The 20055-nt window shown below is 45.3% G+C and overlaps 1 protein-coding gene and 1 long non-coding RNA gene across 10 annotated transcripts in view; one reads left to right on the plus strand and one right to left on the minus strand.

Moving 5' to 3' along the window:
• Nucleotides 1-9668, minus strand: part of LOC131483770 (uncharacterized) — a 50906-nt gene extending 41238 nt beyond the window's left edge. For both annotated transcript variants that reach the window (XR_009247900.1, XR_009247899.1), the window contains exons 1-2: nt 9527-9668; nt 8047-8240 (exon numbers count right to left, since the gene is read on the minus strand). This is a non-coding gene — a long non-coding RNA (uncharacterized LOC131483770). The remainder of the gene's footprint in view (nt 1-8046; nt 8241-9526) is intronic.
• The window catches only part of BEND7 (BEN domain containing 7), an 82779-nt gene continuing 72314 nt past the window's right edge, over nt 9591-20055 (plus strand). For 7 of the 8 annotated variants that reach the window (XM_058682180.1, XM_058682183.1, XM_058682178.1 and 4 more), the window contains exons 1-2: nt 9591-9724; nt 12050-12133. In XM_058682180.1, coding sequence (XP_058538163.1) covers nt 9664-9724; nt 12050-12133 — 145 coding nt within the window. In that variant the 5' untranslated portion in view covers nt 9591-9663. The remainder of the gene's footprint in view (nt 9725-12049; nt 12134-20055) is intronic. The other variant, XM_058682182.1, reaches the window with a different exon arrangement.

The raw sequence follows: 20055 nt of genomic DNA on the forward strand, positions 1-20055 counted from the left end.
AGTCTTCCAGCTCCCAGCCAGAACTTTGACTATAATGTCACTATCTTACCTTGGGGTTTCGTTACACTGGAGTCAGTTTGACTGTGAGACTGAATGGTGGATCTCCAAAAGATCCGTGTCCAAACCCTTGAGGCCTGTGAACATAACCTTATATGAAAAAGGGATCTTTGCAGATATGATTACATTAAGGGGAGATAGGGAGTTATCCTGGAAAATCAGGGTGGCCCCTAAATGCCATCATAAGAGTCCTTAGAAAAGAGAGGTAGAGAGAGACTTCACACACACAGAGGAAAAAAGGTTGTGAAGCCAAAGGCAGAGATGGGAATGATGTGGCCACAAGTCAACGAATGCAAGTAGCCTCCAGAAGCTGGAAGAGGAAAGGCACAGAAAGCAGCAATGAACAGATTCTCCTCTAGAGACTCTGTAGGGAACACAGCCCTGATGACACCTTGACCATAGCCCAGAATTACTGATGCCCAACTCCTGGCCTCCAGAGAGACCAAATTCTACTGTGTTAAGTCACCAAGTTTGTTGTAATGTCTTACAGCAGCCTCAGGAAATTAATATACTGACAAATTCAAGTTTAAAAAAAGTTTATACAGATAGAAAATATCTAAACATGACATAAAGTTTTATGAAATTAGCTTCATTAAAAATGAAGGATGTTAAGACCATTGAGAATGAAAACACGAGCTACATAGAAACATAAGATCTTCCAAAACTGAATAAGGGAGAAATAGAAAAATCTGAATAGCTCAATTACTAGTAATGAAATTGAACTGGTAACCACAAAACTCTCAAGAGACAAAAGTCCAGGACCAGCTGTTTTCACAGATAAATTTAAAGAAGACTGAATTCCTATGCTCTTCAAACTATTCCAAAAAATAGGAGGGGAAGGAAAGCTTCCAAATACATTCTACAAGGCCAGCATTACCCTGATACCCAAACCCAAAGACACTAGAAAAAAGAAAACCATAGGCCAATATCCCTGATGAACACAGATGCAAAAATCTTCAACAAAATATTACCAAACTACATTCAACAATACTTTAAGAAGATCATTCACCATGTTCAAGTGGAATTTATTCTGGGGATGCAAGGATGGTTAAGTGCGTGTAAGTCAATCAACCTGACATTCTACATTTTAAAAAGTGAAGGACAAAAATCATATGATCATCATGATGGATGTGGAAAAGCAATTTGACAAAATTCAACATCCATTTATGATGAAAATGCTCAAAAAAGTGGATTCCAAGGGAACGTTGAATCATTATGCTGAGGCCGTATTTGAAAAACTCACAGCTAACATCATACTCAACGTTAAAACCTTTAAGATAAAGAACAAGACAAGAATGTCCATTCCCTTCACTTTTATTCGACATAGTACTGGAGGTCCTAACCACAGCAATTAAACAAGAAAAAGAAATAAAAAGACATCGGAATTGGTAAAGAAGAAGTTAAACAGCACTATTTGCAGGTGACGTTATACTGTACATATAAAACCCTAAAGACTCCACCAAAAAACTATTCAAAACAATAAATAAATTCCATAGTTGCAGGATACAAAACCGATATACAAAAATAGGTTGTGTTTCTATACACTAATAACAAAGTAGCAGAAAGAGAAATTACGAAAATAATTCCATTTATAATTATATCAAACAGAATAAAATACCTAGGTACAAACTTAATGAAGGAAAAATGAGGAAAGATTTGTATTTTGAAAACTACAAAACACTGATGAAAGAAACTACAGACGACACAAACAAATGGAAAGATAGTCCATGCTCATGGATGGGAAGAATTAATATAGTTCAAATGTCCATGTTACCCTAAGCAATCTACAGATTCAATGCAATCCCTATCAAAATACCAATAGCATTTTTCACAGAATTAGAACAAATAATACTAAAACTCGTGTGGAACCACAAAAGATTCCAAATGGCCAAAGTAATCTTAAGGACAAAGCTGGGTTATCACAATCCCAGATTTTAAGAAATACTACAAAGCTGTCATAATCAAAGCTGTAAGGTACTGGCATAAAAACAGACACATAGAGGGGCGCCTGGGTGGCGCAGTCGGTTAAGCGTCCGACTTCAGCCAGGTCATGATCTCGCGGTCCGTGAGTTCGAGCCCCGCGTCAGGCTCTGGGCCGATGGCTCGGAGCCTGGAGCCTGTTTCCGATTCTGTGTCTCCCTCTCTCTCTGCCCCTCCCCCGTTCATGCTCTGTCTCTCTCTGTCCCAAAAATAAATTAAAAAAAAAAACAGACACATAGATCAAGAGAACAGAACAGAGAACCCAGAAACAAACCCATGCTTTTATGGTCACTTAATCTATGACAAAGAAGGAAGAATATATAACAAGGAAAAGACAGTCTCTGCACAAAATGGTGTTGGGAAAACCGGACAGCTACATACAAAAGATTGAAACTGGACCACTTTCTTGCACCAGATGCAAAATAAACTCAAAATGGATTAAAGACCTAAATGTGAGACCTGAGACCAGAGACTCCTAGAAGAAAACATAGGCAGTAATCTTTTTGGCATTGGCCTTAGCAATGTTTTTCTAGATAGATCTCCCCAGGCAAGGAAAACAAAAGCAAAATTAAATTATTGGTACTATACTAAGATAAAAAGTTTTTGCACAGCAAAGGAAACCATCTATCAAACGGTCTGTAACATACTGAATGGGAGAAAATATCTGCAAATGATATATCTAATAAGGGATTAATATCCAAAATACATGAAGAATTTATACAACTCAACACCAAATAATAATAATAGTAATAATAATAGTAATAATCCAATTTAAAAATGGGCACAGGAACTGAATAGACATTTTTCCAAAGAGGTCATCCAGATGGCCAACAGACACATGAAAAGATGCCCATCATCACTCACCATCAGGGAAATGCAAATCAAAACCACAACATGGTATCACTTAACACCGGTCAGAATGGTCAGAATCAAAAACAGAAGTGGGACGCTTGGGTGGCTCAGTGGGTTGAGCACCCAACTCCTGATTTTGGTTCCAGTTATGATCCCAGGGTTGTGGGACAGAGCCCCGCATCGGGTTCATGCTGAACATGGAGTCTGCTTGAGATCTCTCTCTCTCTCTCTCTCTCTCTCTCTCGAAGAAGAAGAAGAAGAAGAAGAAGAAGAAGAAGAAGAAGAAGAAGAAGAAAGAGAGAGAGAAGAAATAACAAGTGTTGGCGAGGATGTGGAAAAAAAGGAACCCTCATGAACCATTGGTGGGAATGTAAATTGGTGCAGTGTGGAAAATGGCATGGAGGTTCCTAAGAACATTAAAAATAGAATTACCATATAATCCAGTAATTCCACTACTGGGGTATTCACCCAAAGAAAATGAAAGTAATAATTTGAAAGGACATATGCACCCCTACGCCTATTGCAGCATTTACAACAGCCAAGATACAGAGGCAACCCAGGTGTCCATCCACAGACGAAAGGATAAAGAAGATGTGGTATAGATATACAATGGGGTATTACTCGGCCATAAAAAATTGAGATCTTGCCATTTACAATAACATAGATGGATCTAGATGGTATAATGCTAAGTGAAATAAGTCAGTCAGAGAAAGACAAATAGCATATAATTTCACTCATATATGGAATTTAAAAAACAAAACAAACAGGGGCACCTGGGTGGCTCAGCCGGTTAAGCATGGACTCTTGATTTAGACTCAAGTCATGATCTCACAGGTCATGGGATTAAGCTCCACGTCAGGCTCTGTGCTGACAGCGTGGAGCCTGCTTGGGATTCTCTCTCTCCCTCTCTCTCTCTGCACCCCACCTCTCTCTCCCAAAATAAGTACACTTAAAAAAAACCATTTTAAAACAAAACAGAGGGGGTAAAAGCGACAAATAAAAGAACAGAATCTTAAAAACAGAACAAATTGGTGGCTGCCAGAGGAGGGATGGGTCGGGGAAAAGATGAAACAGATAAAAGGGATTAAGAGCCCACTTATCTTGACGCACACTGAGTAATGTACAGAATTGTTAAATCATCATACTGTACACCGGAAACTGATGGAACACTGCACGTCAATATACTTCAGTTAAAAAAAGAAAAAAAAATGTACAAGAATATCCATTAACAGAATGGGTGAAAAATATTCTGGTAGGTTTATACACGGCAATGGAAGACAGAACTGCCACTATACCCAATATGAATGAATCTCGCAGATATAAAGTTGACCAAAAGAAACCTGAGCCAAGATAGCATACACTACGATTCCATCTATATGAAGTTCAAGAACAGGTACAAATTGAGCTGTGGTTTTGGAACTGTGGTTTCCCGGGGGGCGGGGGTTATCTGCAGGGAGGGACCACAGGGAGCATGCTGGTGGGCTGGAAATGTTCTGTATCTTAATCTGGGGCAGGGAATTTACATGGATGTATATCAAGATAAAAGAAACTGATTGAGGTGTATGCTTCAGATTTATATTCTTTACTGCATATAAGTTAGATCTCAAAAAAAAAAAGAACATTAAATATTTATTTTAAAGAAATGACAGAAATGTAGCAAGGTTCATGCACCACATTCAAGATTGTCAGAAAACCAGTATACCATCCCCAAGTTGCACTAAAAATTAGTCTAACTAGGGGTGCCTGGATGGCTCAGTCGGTTAAGCGTGTGACTTCAGGTCATGATCTCGCGGTTCACGAGTTCAAGCCCCACATCGGGCTCGGTGCTGACAGCTCAGAGTCTGGAGCCTGCATTGGATTCTCTGTCTCTCTGTCTCTCTCTCAAAAATAAAGCACTAAAAAAAAAAATAAATAAATAAGTAGAAGAATAAAATAAAATGTAATAACTAAAACCCATAAAGTAAATGAAAGATGAACTATGAGTTAGGCCAAAAACAAATTGATAAATTGGGACCAAAGCAGGGTTGCCCATTCTTTCCATGACCTTCCTGATGGGGAATTGTCATTAAACTGAAAAGTCAATATTTATCTTTATTAAAGCTTCCTGAAAGATTCCAGAATCTACCTAGGACAGGATTTTCAATTCCAGACACTCCAAGCAAAGATTTATAAAGTCTTAAATCCAATAATACCATCCTGCTTATCTCCTTTTTTGAAAGTTATTAATAAAACAAACAATGTTTGGATATAATCATCATCTGTATGGATATAAATAGCATGGTTCAAATCATAGTTCCTCTAAATCAGAGCTGTCCAGTGAGGTAGCCACTAGCCACATGTGGCTATTGAGCACTTGAAATTTGGCTAATTTGAATTGATCTGCCCTCCAAGTACAATATACACACCATTTCCAAAATTTTGTACCAAAAAAAGAACGTAAAATATCTCATTAATGTTTATATTGATTACATGTCAAAATGGTATTATTTTTAACGCACTGGGTTAAAGAAAATTTATTACAATGAATTTAACCTGTTTATTTTTAGTATTTTTAATATGGCTAATAGAAAACTTTAAATTCTATGCAAGGTTTGCATTATATTTCTATTGGACAGCAGGGATCTAAAGAAAGATGGAAATTTTCATCTCAACACAGAGTTTTCGAAAGGGTTTTAAGAATTAGGATTAAGACTGCCTAAATGTTTTCCGGCCAAACTACCTGTCTTTGTCAAAGATTATAATCTATGTTTAATCTTTATAATCAACTGAGTTTTAGGATGGTTATATGAGGTTTGGCCTCCATGAAGTCACAGAACATTTACTGGTTTTCCGTGAACCTTAAATAATACATAAACCTGCAGTTCTAAAACGTTTGGGGGCTTTGTACCGTTGAGGCAGAGAAAGGACCTTAACAGATCTCCGCATGACTTTCCAGAATACCCTAACCCAAAAGCTATATTCAATCAAGCAAAAATGATACTGCTATGAATTGAATTGTGTTCTCCCAAATTCATAGGCCGAAGCCCTACCCCCCAATATGATGGTACTTAGAGGGCAGGACTTTGGGAGGTAACTAGGTTTAGATGAGGTCATGAGGACAGGGTACCGATGATGGGAGTAGAGTCCTTATAAGAAGAAGAAGAGGGGCCCCCGGGCGGCTCAGTTGGTCGGGTGATCAACTCTGGATTTCGGCTCAGGTCGTGATCTCACAGTTCATGAGCTGGAGGCAGAGTCCGGCTCCATGCTGGTGGCATGGAGCCTGCCTGGGATTCTCTGTCTCCCTCTCTCTCTGCCTCTCCCCTGCTTGCACTCTCTCTCTTCCTCTCAAAAAAAATAAACATAAAAAAAAAAAGAAGAGGAAGAGATCAGAATTCTCTCTCTCTCTCTCTCTCTGCAACAGGGAGGACACTGTGAGAAGGCAGCCATGTACACGCCAGGAAGAGAGCTCCCACCAGGAACCGAGCCTGCCAGACCTTCATCTGGGACTTGTAATCTTCAGAACAGTGAGAAAATAAATTGTGATTCACAGTCAACTGTATTTTGTTATGGAAGCTCAAGCAAACTAACACAGAGACCTACTGCTTAAAGCAATCTTTTTTTATTAAATGTCATCATTAAGCTTTACCTATATACATTTTGCTATGTAAAGCATGGTGATTTGCACCCTGTGATGAATAAGAATAAAAAAGTATTGATTTTCTCTAGACGTTAACAGGACAGGTCTGACCTCTGGCCTGTGTAGACCACTCACTCACAGACCATCTTTTTTGAGCCAGGAGAAAGGGGTCAAGGAAAATGATTGTTATTTAAAAACATTATTACTTTAAAAAATTTCATCCTTGATTATATTGAAAATATTTTCTTCAGTAAACGGAATCTATATTTCCATTCTAACCGAAAATGCAAAGTTGTTCATCTCTCCCCTAGGGATTTGCTTCTTGGTGGCACTTTCAATGGTCTCACCACAGTTTGAGCATAATAAAATCTCATTTTATGCTCCAAGGCAGGAAGCATCCTAAAAGCTCCTCAACCAGTATAGTACACAACCTTGTGGCTTTTGGACTAACATTTAGACTTCACAGGGGCGCCTGTGTGGCTCAGTTGTTTAAGTGTTCGACTTTAGCTCAGGTCATGATCTCACAGTTCGCGGGCTCAAGTCCCTCATCGGGCTCTGCACTGACAGCAGGGAGCCTGCTTCAGATCCTCTGTCTCCTTCACTCTGTGCTTGCACTCTGGCTCTCTTTCTCTCAAAAATAAATGAACATAAACATTTTTTTAATAATTTATAAATAATAATAGACATCACAAAAAAGAAAGGAAACAAAATGGTGTGCTTGTTTCCTTAGAAACATTCAAAACATCTTCAGATGTTTACTGCCTGTTTTCTTTTAACTTTTTTTTTAATGTTTATCTAACTTTGAGAGTGAGAGAGACAAAGTGTGAGTGGGGGAGGGGCAGGGAGCGAGGGAGACATAGAATCTGAAGCAGGCTCCAGGCTCCTAGCTGTCAGCACAGAGCCTGCTGTGGGGCTCGAACCCACAGCCCATGAGATCATGACCTGAGCCAAAGTCAGACACTTAACAGACTCAGCCACCCAGGTGCTCCTACTGCCTGTTGTAAAGAAAGAAAGAGGAGGGGGAAAATGGAAGAGAACCAAATAGCACAGTTGATTTAATCCCTGTTATCACTTTAACCTCTTTTGCCACCTTTTGGAGCTCCAATGGGTCCAAGTACTCCAAGAAAACTCCACAAAATTTTGTTTGTCCTACACATATTCTCTGGGAAAAGGACCCTGAGCTTTGAACATAATCTCCAAGGAGGCAGTGACCAAAATAGGTTAAGAACTTCTGTTTAAGAGTTTACTTTGGTGAACTGCATGAATATTTCTCCTTGAACCTGGCCAGGTATAACCAGCTCCCTCACTTGATGCATACCACCTAAGACCTCAGAATGTGTACCAGGCCCTGCTTCCACTAAATTAATGACCTTGTGCCTTGGTTTTGTTTCCTGGTGTGTGTATGCTAGCTGCCTCCAACTTCTCCCTTCCTCCAAGTTGTCCTATTCTGTGTATCCCAGCTAAATAAGAGTGGACCCAGATGGCTGTCTCCTTATCTGAGAGAGACCCCAGGGTGAAACTTGTCATATTTAGCAACATACCCTTTTCTCATACTCCTCTCCACTCTTTTGGGGCCATCTGCATTTGCCACGGTGCTGGATGGGTCGTCCGTTTCTCTATTCTCTTTTTATTTAGGTCTAGGAACCATCAGTTTGGTGAGGCACCTTCAAGGACGTCAGATCGCAGTCCTGTACCGCCATTCCCACGTGGTGTAAAATTCTCTTGCATTCCCACCCTAAGGATGTTGTGAGAAAGAAATGGCGTGCTCTTAGCTCCCCAGAGAAGATTATATAAAAGTAATAAAAGCATTCTGTTGCTGTCGATTATTTTGGCACGATTACACCAAGTCGCAGAGTCCCCTGCACCTGCCTTGACCATTCCTTGCCTAAGAGTCAGCAGAGGCACAAGCACCCACTGACGTTGCGCCCCTCACTCCGTCCACCCTCTCCAAGCCCCACATTCCAAGTTGTCTCCTTGAATATAACTCCGGATCTTCCTACAAACCCCTTTGTACTGATGTAAAGAATTGAAGCTCACTCTCTCCTGTACTCTTCTCACCGGTAAATTCTCAGATCTCTCCGTTTCCTTGCAGAGCGCAGAGGGGTAAGTTGTGTATGCGTGTGTGTGTGTGTGTGTGTGTGTGTGTGTGTGTGTGTGTGTGTGTTTCCTAAAACTTGCATAGAGCCCATGAGTGTGGCTCTCCGACCTCCTGGATCTCAAGGCAAGGAGTGGGCTCGCCGGAGGGTCCCCGACACCCCGCACAGCAAGCTCGGCCCCGGGGGGGCGGCGGCGGCGAGAGGCAGACGAGCTCGGGGCCGAGAGCCGGGCCCCGAACAGCGGCGCCCCGACGCCCCGACCCCCCGACCCCCCGTGCCAGGCAGGGCCCGCCGTCCCCGCGGGAAGGCCGGCCGGCCGGCCGGGCCGAGGGCGCTGCGCCGCGGCCTCCGGCTCCTCCTCGGGGCGCCGCGCGGCCAGGCCGGTGGGTGGCGGCGGCCGGGGCCCCCGGGGATGGCGGCGGCCGCGCTCCACCAGCAGGTGGCCCCGGGGTCCCGGCGGCGCCGCCTCCTCCCCGGCGCCCCTCCTCCCGCGGGGGCGGTCAGCGCCCCGACCCGGCTCGCACCCCGCCGCCGCCGCCGCCGCCCTCGGCCCGCCCGCCGCGTCCCCGGGGCCGCGCTCGCCGCCGCCGCCGCCGCCGCCGCCGCCGCGTCCGGAGCAGCGCCCAGGCCGGCCCGCGGCCAGCGCGCAGGGCGCCGGCAGCACCCGGCCCGCCGCGCCGCGCCCTCCCCGCCCCCAACTCGCTCCCCAACGGAAAGTTCGGCTCCGGCTGCGCGAAGCACAGAGCCCGGGAATGAGAAGGGGTCGGGGGGCGTGCTGAGGGGACCGGGCGGCGGCGGCGGCCAGGCGGGGGCAACTTCTCCCGGGAAAGCGCCTCCTGCCGACCCCGCGAGCCGCAGCCCCCGAGTGGGCTCGAGGTGGTTTTTCCCTTGCCTCTGCCTCCCCCTGCGGATTCAAGACGCGGACCTTGGTCCTGGCGCTCCCGCTGCCGGGTGACAAGAGCCAGCGCCGCCGCCGCCGCCGCCGCCGCCTCGGCCGCCGCTCCCTCCGCCCGCCGGCCGCCCCCCGGCCGCAGCCCCTGCCTCCTGCCTCCTGCCAGCACCATGGAGTTCTCCGAGAGGAAGAGGAGCAGGAAATCCCAGAGCTTCAAACTGGTGAGCCGAGGTAAGCGGCGGGCCGCGCCGGGCCGGGCGGGGGGCGTGCGGGCGGCGGAGGGAGGACTTGGCGCTGCGTAAACAGCCCCGCGCCCGGCCCGCCGCCCCGCGCCGCGGCCGCGCGTCCCACTCCGGGGGTCCGGGCTTCCGGGACCCCCGAGTCCCCTCCCGCGGTGGAGGGGGGGCCGCGGCCGCACACGCCGCGCGGCGGGCAAAGTTGTGCGGGGGGGAGGCAGGATGCTATTCAGCGTAAACAAGTCGGAGGGCTCATCAGGAAATTAGCAAACAATGACACTTGGGGAGCCGAGAGCCTTCTTTGGTATTCCACTCCTGTGGCTAGGTTGGGGGGTGGGGGAGAGCTGCCGCTCCGTCAGGCCGTGCACACACGAATCCCGACCAATGGTTGTGGGTTTGCTTTTTTTCCCCCCAAACAGAAGCAAAAAAGGTGGTGGTTCTGTTAAGAACCAGAAAGAAGCTCATGAGGTGCACGAGCCCAAAATGAGAATTGCTGACCTCCGGCGTCTTTTCTAGAGACGTTATTTGGGTTGGAAAGGTGTTTTGGAATAGATCACTTATCGGTCAGAAAAGTATCCTTAAAAAAAAAAAAATCCAGCCGGTTCCTGGCGATTTAACAGGTGTACATCACGGTGTTCGGGCTTAGGAATGTTTTATGGGGGAAGGGGAAAGTTGAGTCGTCTTGTCTGTGTTCGGTTACTTGTCAGAGCCTTCATTTTCCTGATAGGACTTTTTAAAAAACGCTGAGAACTTAAGAGCGGACATAAAAATATGTCTATCCGAATGCATTGTGTCGCCTTAAATTAGAGGCAGGTGACTTTTTTCGTCCTAATGTCCCGGGTCCCGATATTGAGTTGAGAACCACCTTGCTTAAATAATCTTCTTTGAATCAACTTGAGGTCAAAAGCAAACCACAGAACCTGTCCCCTTTTTCCTCTGTTGTTTTATCTAGCACTGGCATCAGAGTAGAGAGAGCACTGGCATCAGAGTAGAGAGAGCAAGGCGACCAACCTGGGGAAGTCACATGTGAGCTGATGAACATTAGAGGGCAATTCCAAGTAACAGAGCTTTTCAAGCTAAGCTGAGCTACCTATGATGTAGATTCAATAAAGCCTGTTTTCGGCAAGCCTGAAAATGGTTTGATTGTGGACATTTTGAAGATCGCCTCATACCTGTTTTCCCTGATTTAGTTCGGATACTGCTTCATGAAAGAGGCCTGGCATAGTTTTACGTATTCAAAATATTTGGCTCGTCCCTCTGTTTCCGTGTTGATTACTCAGTCATTTGTACTTTAAAAATCTCCATATGTGACCGGCCTGTTGGTCTGTTGATTCATTCGGGAAGGTAGGCTGCTTTCCTTATTTATGACCTCAGGGAACTTAACTACTCTATCTGAAAAGTGAGAGTGGTTTTGTAGACCTTGTCCTGTCAGGTCTCAAGCCACCAAAGAAAACAAAACAAAAAAGGAATAGCTTTTAAGAAGGAACCTCTATTTTCTTACCTAGACGATCCTACTTTTCAGAAATAGACCATTGGCAAGTACAGGAACCTCTGTAGAAAAGAAAGAAGCTCTTAACGTATGGTATTTTAAAGTTTGCCTGACGAAGCAAGTTTTTCTTTTTCCTTTTTTTTTTCTTTCTTTAAATTATGGGTCTGATTTTTCTCTCTGCTCTGCAGGTGCATTTTTAGAAAATAAACTATTGCATATTAAAGTGCCATAGCTGAATGCAAAAGATTCACTTGTGTGAAAGATGAGAATCTTGCTTTCTTATCTAAGCTATACTATGTTTGAAATAACAAATCAGTTTTTTCGTGTGTGCTTTCCTGTAAGCTGCTTAAAGGCTGGTATTTTTCTGGGTAAACTGAGAAAACAGAGTGTCGGGTTACCCTGAAGCATGCTGTTGATATACTGTACTCATGGAAATGGGTTGTGGAGATAATTTTGGAATCACCCCCGCCCTCCCGGCCTATGATTGGGCAAGGTTTTTCTTTTCCTTATAAACATGCTTGTCATTTGAAAGAAAAGAGGCCTAGTAATTGGCATCTGTGGGCCAAATTTACTGGGAAAACTATGTGATCAGCAAAGCCGTTTTCTAAAGTCAAAGTAATAGGTCAAGTTTGCGTACTTTTTCAGAGTAAGCAAAGTTTTAGAGATTACTAAAGACTATGAATTCCGTGACTAACCGAGTTCTTGGAAATTATGTTTATAAATTAAAGTATAGATTATACATCTTCTCTATAACGAGAGTCTAGTCTTTATTGCTTATTCATATCTTGCTCGTCATTAGAATTGTAATTTTTGGTTGTTTTCTCATCCCAGATTATCACCATGAGGTATATAAGATCTCAGAATTCAGCAACGATGTTAATGGGGAGGCCAAAGAGACACAACCCATTTATTTAGGTAGGTTCCTATGTCAATTAATTTCTCAGCAAAACAGTGTGGCCATTTGCAATTAGGGGGAAGGGAAAAAAAAAAAAAAAAGATTGTGCCAGAACGGGAAATGTCTGCCATTGCTTAATGTATGACATTCTTTTCAAGACCTTTTATTTTACAGATTGCCAATATATCCCTTATTAACATTGCTAAAAGTTGTAATTTCAGACATAAATGTTTATTAGTGTCTACACACAGTGCTAATTATCGCTCACTCCCAGAGCCAGATGCTGACTGAGCAGTTTTGTCGCTCTGTGCTCACCCCATTTCCATTGCATATTCGCTGGCATGCTTCACTGGCAATAGTTTGTGTAATTGGGGTATTACATCTTTGACATCTGGATAACAGAAATTCAATTTCCAGGAAGCCGCTATTTGTTTGGTTTTGCTTCTGCCTTGGGTGGGATAGAGGATTAATATGCTGTCTTATTATAATGTCCCTTCACCTCTGTGGCCTGGTTGCTAATCCTGCCATGACAAAATTAAATTAAATCTACAGTCAAAAAAGCGGAAGGAACATCAAAGTGCGATTGTCCGCCCAACCACCTCTTGATAGCTCCAGCTCTCCCCTTCCTGGATTTGTGGGCATTTCACACCAATGTTTTTGGTCAGAGAGACTAGCCATGCTTTGTCTTTGCCGTCCTCATTGCCAGCTCACCTCAGGGTCAAACGGAGCCAAAGCAGCGCCTGTGAGACCCATCGGACGAGTGTAGCCGCCTGGTGAATGAGTAGGTAGTCCAAAACATTGCCACTCTTTCCAAGTGCAGCGTTTGCTACAGATACCATACGTGAAGGACCTGGCGTGTGCGGCTTGTCAGTTGCAGACCACGAACCAAAAATTAAACAACTTCAGATTTTGCCACTAACAGTGCAGTCCCCCTTAAGTAAGAGCGGAGAGCAAATGGTGGCTTGTGGCTTCAGCCTTGCCCATCGCGAACACCTTCACCACCCCAGAAGTAGGTTGAGAGCGGGTGCCGCACAAGAAGGGAGCAGAAAGTGGGAGACCGTCGGGGCGAGAGTGATGAAAAGCCGAGGCCAGACTTGCCAGACCTCTGGTGAGAATTGAGAGCGGAAGGAAGTAGGATTGCTGTTCAGACCCAGTGTGAGGGGTACTGAAAGGCCGAACAACGTGAAAGCCAGATGGCGTAGTATTCTGTCACTGAGATCTCTCTTTTTTTGCTTTGAGGAAGAGAAAGGGTGGGTTGCCAAAGGACTGAGAAATCAAATGGATACTTGATGGAGGTAAAATAGGAGGGGAGTATCAGCACGTCTTACATATGCAGCCACTGAAGGTGCCTAGATCTTTCCATCCTAGGGGAGAATATTACTGAGGCCAGCAACTACACTCACCACCTGTTCACTGTTAAGAGGACTAAAAACCAAAAAGTTAATAGTCAAGTGAAATGCTGTGACCCAGAAGGAGAATATTCTTGGATTGTACTCTCTGTAGTTCCTTAAACTTAATGAGTTGGAATTCTGTACTTTCCATTCCCTAACCTTATTGGTTGGAATTCTGTATCTAAGTACCACTCGACTTAGCCATTTGAAATGAGGAGTTTGCCTATTAGTAGAAAATCTACATTTATCGTCAAAATGTAACATCATGTCCTTGGTTCAGTTAATGTCCAACAAAGCAGGCCTTTTTCCCCCTTTGTGCTGTGTATTTGGAAAACAGTAATTCTGGGTGTGAGAAAGTGGGGGATGAAGAAGAGGAAGATGCGAGTGGTCAGAATTCGGTAAACTGTACGCTCTTGAAGGGGGCAGACATCGCTGCTTTCATTTTTCCCAGCTCGAGTCCAGGAAGATAAGAGAACATCAGCGAAACACCAGGGTGGGGATCAGCTTTCCAAGTTACCGGGCAAGAAGGCCTCAGACATCAAGTGACAAAAGTTTGAACAGTGGAAACGTGTACCTGGGTGACTTCTCAATCTTTCGCTCATCCTGGGAAAAGTGTGATATGGTTCCCAAAGACCAATTTTATTTTGTGATCTCTGGGTCCATTTTTTTTTAAAAAGTGGAAAAGCAAATGAGAGCGATTGGAAATAGTTACCGACAGCTTATGAACTTAAGAATTTGGTTGTTGATGATGTTATAAGACATAGGCATTAGGAGTTTGTAGGTACTCCTCTCAAAACATAGCTTTATATCATGTTTGTTTTTGTAAATTGCTAGAGTCTATCCATAACACTACTCGCTAGGGTGCAGATTTCTGTGTGAAGTTTCTGACCCCCAAGGGAGTTTGTTAGCAGGACAGCAGAAGAACTGTTTCACCTATAATGCAGTCCTAAAACGTGGCCCCGAGATGCTGTGTAGGATTTTCTGTGTTCAGACGTAGGTATAATCCCTAGGGCTATCTGCACCTATAAGATTAAAGTTCATATCTCCGGGAAGGGGAGCGCTCCAAGTTTTGGCAGAGTTCCCACATGAAATCTCTTTCCCTGGAATATATTCAGGCTGTTGACTAAGGAAGCCCACGAGTGAGGCAGGGTAGCTCACTGGTGTGAATGGCTTGGCTGAGTGCTTTGCGACTCACACACACAGTATCAATGTGATAATAGGGCCAGACGAGGGTATTTTGCCCTGTGGACATTGATGTGGCCCAGCTGGCTGCGGTGGGCCTACAATAAAAATTTGAGCACCTGTTTGGAGAGGAACAGCAACTCGTTTTAATCAGTCCAACAGATGTCTTTTTTAAGAAAATACTGTGCACTCAGCACTTTTCTGGAACAGGGGTGGGAAATGGATAGGACCAAGACATCTGGGGAGATAGGACAAATTGAGAACACCATCAAGGAGCAGTATTCAATAATAATAACAGTTTGGACACTTGGTGCATGCACCAGTGTTGTGTTGAGTACCTCACATGAATTTTCTCATTTACTTCTCACGGCATATCTGCCAGAGTCGTTATCATCCCTGTTTTGTACAGGAGACTTAGGTGTTTGATAGCCTGTCAGAGGCCTCTCAAGTAGCAAGTGCCATAGCCGGGATCCCAGTGCACATCTCCATGTGCTGGAAACACCCCACCACATGCCTCTCTGTGTGAACGATGATTCATTGACAAATGTGATCCGTGAGGGCAACGAGCAAAAGCAGCGTTGGAAGGGACGGATCAAACGCAAGGTCAAGTGGAGAGCTCTGGAAGGGCTGGACCTTGAACTTGGGGAAGATTTGGATAGGCAGAGGGGAGGTGAAGAAGGGGCTAAGTGTCACAAGACCCAGACGTTAAGTGAAGGTCACACATGTAGTTTAAAAAGTGTTTTCACATCTGTCATCCTGTGGTTTTTACAGTAGTCCTGTGAGGTCACTGGGGCACATGTTCTTAACTCCCATTACCTAGAGGAGGGAACTGAGGCCCAGAGTGAAGTGACTTGCTCATAAATAGTGGAACCTGGCAGAAACCCACGTCTTCTGTCCAAAGATTTCCCTCTGTCGTGTTGGGCCAGACAATTCAACGATTATCAGGAGACCTTAGCTGGTAGCAAAGCACTTTTAGCAAGTATTTTAATGAGACAGTGAGTTTATTACTCATAGCTTTAAAGGAAACATTTAATGAAATCTCTTTTTATACATTGGATTTTCTTTTGGATTTACCATTATAATATATAAATTTGAAACATGTCTGTTTTTCAGGTGTTCACTCTCTTTCATTTATTCATTCAACAAATATTTATTGAGCTCCAATTATGGGGTCAGGCCCTGGCCCTCTTGGTCCTCTTCTGGTTCTTTTCTTTGTTGTTTGTTGTTGCTGTTGTTGTTGTTCTTGTTCTTGTTCCTTTTGACACTAAGTTATACAGCTTTCAGAAGATGAACCACGGGGTATAGTAGCCATGCCAGATGAGCACGGTCAAGATCTCTGAATTTTTTAAATGTTTATTTTATTTATTTTGAGAGAGAGAGAGAGTGAGCAAGCAGGGGAGGGGCAGAGAGAGAGGGACAGAATTCCAAGCTCACAGCACAGAGCCCGACACGGGGCTCAAACTCATGAACTGTGAGATCATGACCTGAGCCAAAATCAAGTCAGACACTTAACCGACCGAGCCACCCAGATGCCCCCGAGATCTCTGAATTTTTAAATCTTTTTTTCAGTGACTTTGTTGATAACAGCTGCCCCCACCAGGGTCCCCAGTCTTTTCAAAGGTGACACACTCGAACAATCCCTACCCACTTTTCCAGGTTAGGGAGTTAGCCTCTAATGACAATGGGAGTCGTTAGAGCCCTGGAGAAGTGAGCAGGTGCATGTGTAAAACGGGGGGGGGGGGGCGGCCTGGGTCCCACCTGGGTCCTGTTTCTTTCCAACAGGGAGGGGGGCCCCGATGTTTACCTCACCTGTGGCTAGAGTTGCATGAGTGAGAAACAACCTCAAATGAAATGAAGGGCCCAGCGGACCTGAGTGTTTCTTGGGGTTAGAAATAGAGCCGATAACAGCAGGTATCATTTTTGGAGAGGCTGCTGCGTGCAGGGCACTATGCTAAGAACTTGGCGTGTAATCGCAGGGCACCATGCAACATGCCCCACGTCTGCGGGACTCCACACAGCTTTTGGGGTGCCCTTGCCACCACGTATAAGTGGTTTCTAAGGCTTCCTACAGCACTAAAAGTAGATCTGCTTATCCTTATCCTGTAGGTGCACAAACGGCTTCACAAATCCAAGCAAAGTCAAAGCCGAGAGAGCCTCTGAGGCTCTTGACCACCGACGGCTCCCTTGAATATGAGCGCATGTGTGAGTGTGCTTCTGTACCCATAGGTGCAGCGGTAGACCGCTTCGATGCTACTCGCTGCCTAAAGTTCGGGAGGCATCTGCAGTCAGGCCCGTCACACTCTTGGATTGGTCATTTAGCCAACATCACAACCACAGTGTGAGGCAGGTGCTCCATCCGTCATTCAGACAGGAAGCCGAGCTCGGAGGTGAAAGTGACTCACGCGAGGTTATACCGTAGTTAGTAGTTGAGCGTGCTTTAAAACCCGGGTTCCTGATGTCCAGCTCTGCCCTCTCTCACCACGTGGGGGCTGCCTGCGGTTCTGCCTACCTGTGCCGTTCTGCCCACACGGGCTCATCTTAGTGTGTGACTGCTCATCCTCTCCCCGCCGCCCCCCCCCCCACCGACAGAGTGGGGCTCAAGACATGAGAGGGGGCACCGTCGGTAGAAGGGAGGGGTGGGCAGAGCCTGGGACCCGCTTGGGAAGAAAGGAAGTAAACTTGGTTGAACATCTGCTGTACGCTGGGCACTTTCCCAAACTGGAGAAGTATTGCTATTTCCATTTTTAAATGAAAAATACAGGCCTTTGGAAATGTCAGTTTGCTCAAGGTCAGAGAGTTCGCAGACGAGAGCTTGGCCATGGACCCGGCTCCCGCGGTATTTCTGCTCTGTGGTGTGGTCTCTGAGAAAGCCGGGGCCCCTCGCCTCCTCCTTCTGCTGTTCGCTCTCTGCTTCTAGCTCACCTTTCCAGTCTTTTCTCCCTCTTCTTCCTACTGAAAACTTTGGCCTGCGTCAGACTGGTCTCTTAGCATTAACTTCCTGGGGTGCCTTTCCCTGTCTGTGTGTGGGCTCTTCACCATGCCTTCCCTTCCAGGCCCTCCCACATGTTAGCCCGTTTCCAGACCCCATCTATCACCAGCCTATCGCCTATCAGTTTCTGAAGCCCAATTCCAACATTACCTAGGCCTGGAGGCCTTCTCAGTTCGTATAGCACAATAGAGAGAACTCAGGTTTGAAGTCAGAAAACCTTGGTTTGAATCTCAGGCTAACGGTTAATAGCACCTTGCACGAAACTCTTGAGAGGCTTTCTTTCTCTTCCATAGTTGAATAGGAATGTTGGCCCTGGCTTCCCCAGCAGGCTCCCCTTCAGCATCTTGGAAATCCTATATGATAAAACACTTTTTCAGAGTAGAAAATGGTGTATTCTTATTTTTATTATCCCCTTCTCCTGAAATAGAAGTTCTATTCTTCTGAACACCTTAGCACTAAATAATAACGTCATCTAGCATTTGCCACGTACTGCCTAATACTCGTTTTGTACACGGCTTTATGGCGCTCCAGGTCAACCTGCAGACACCCCTGTCGCCCCCAAACCTGAACAGTTACCACACTGAATTGTGGTTGTTTATTCGCACTGTCTCTCCTCATGTAAATTGTAAGATGACAGAGCAAGGGTGACCTGGATTCTTTTTTGTATCCTCTGAAGCACCCAGCACGGTGTTGTGTTCATAATAGGAACCCAGATGACAGGTACTCAAGTATCTAAACGTGTGAGTATGTTGGACAATGTCGTACAGAACTCTGAAGACTTGCTTTAAAATATATCACTGTGGGGGCGCCAAGAGTCGGTTAAGCATCCGACTCTTGATATTGGCTCAGGTCGTGATCTCATGGTTTGTGAGATCGAGCCCTGAGTCGAGCTCTGTGCTGACAGCAAGGAGCCTGCTTGGGATTCTCTCTTTCCCTCTCTCTGCCCCTCCTCCGCTCATGTTTGCTCATGCTCTCTTTCTCTCTCTTATTTATTCAAAAGAAATAAGTAAACTTTAAAATATATATACACACACCACACTGTTGAGATTTTGGAGACATTTAGCGAGCCAAACTAAAATATTCCTCATTTAACCAGAAGAATCTTTTATCATACATTAAAGCAGCACGGAAACTTGGGACTTCTGATGTTGATGTGTGAGATAGAACTTGAAATCTTTTTGTTTTCCTTCACATCTAGAAAAGACCAAAAAGGAGAGGACCTCACCTAGGAAAGCCAGCGACATGTTAAAAACCAAAACTGAAAAATAGTATATGCTCTGCTGGCTCTGTATTGTGCCGTAATGTGGGCACAGCTTTCTAGAGGCGCTTGAGATAGTATTGACCTGCTTATCAACTGACTTTGGCAGGTCTGGTTGTCCAGCTCTGTGGGAAGCAAGTTTACCGACCTAAGTTTCAGAAAAATAGCAAGCTGTGCATTCAGCAGCAGGCTTGTCCCGCTATGAGGGAACACTCAAGCCGGGCCTGCTCCCCTAGGCCCGTGTCTTGAGAAAAAGTTGCCTCTTTCCGTTTCCCATCAAGACTTGGTGTGGTTCAGGAGTGAGCGAAATGCGTGATACGTTTTGATGGTTTGCTGTTCCTACTCTGATCATGACCAAATCATTAAAAAAAAAACAAAAACAAAAAACAAAAAACAAAAAACCCTCCACGAAGGACAGACTCTAAGGAGATGTATTAACAATTTAGCCTCTCTGGTTCCCATGGGAATATGGATTTTTACTTTTGGAAGAGAATAACATGGCTATCTATAAGATAAAATAAAGATTTTGGAACAGTGTGTTTTGCATCTCCAAGTTAAAAATAGACCTAGGACATTTACAAAGCAACTCTGTTATTCTTACAAGTCACAGATTACTGGAGAGAACGCCACCTAGACTGGAATGTGCGTGCAGAAGCAGGGGGTGGTGGGCCAGGAGGGAGCAGACTCCCACGCCGGCAGGGATTCGCCCAGGGGCCCCGTGTGGCTCCAGGGCCTGCCTGCCTGAACCTCTTCACCGTCTGTGGCTTCCTAGTTAGGACTGAGACTCCTAGGCCTGATGGATGAGACTTTGCACGAACTGCCACCTGCCTCCTCGGGGCTCGCGGCTGAGGCTTTCCTTCCACCTCCCAGGCTTCGGCCACGCCACACCACTTTCGTCCGTGCAGCAGGATTCTGTCCTTGCCTTTGAGGCCAAGCACTTAGTCACCCGGGTGGCTGCACATACCACCTCCTCTGCTTGGAATTTCACACTTGGACCATCCTCCCTCTTCTGTCCGTGGCTCTCTCTTATCCCTGAAGACTCCCAAGTTGATGCAGCTTCCTCCAGGCAGCCTTCCCTGATTCCCCTCACTTCTCCTTCCACAGCATCCAGGGCTGGGTGCT

This window comes from Neofelis nebulosa, chromosome 8 (genome assembly GCF_028018385.1).
Source record: "Neofelis nebulosa isolate mNeoNeb1 chromosome 8, mNeoNeb1.pri, whole genome shotgun sequence".
NCBI lineage: Eukaryota > Metazoa > Chordata > Mammalia > Carnivora > Felidae > Neofelis > Neofelis nebulosa.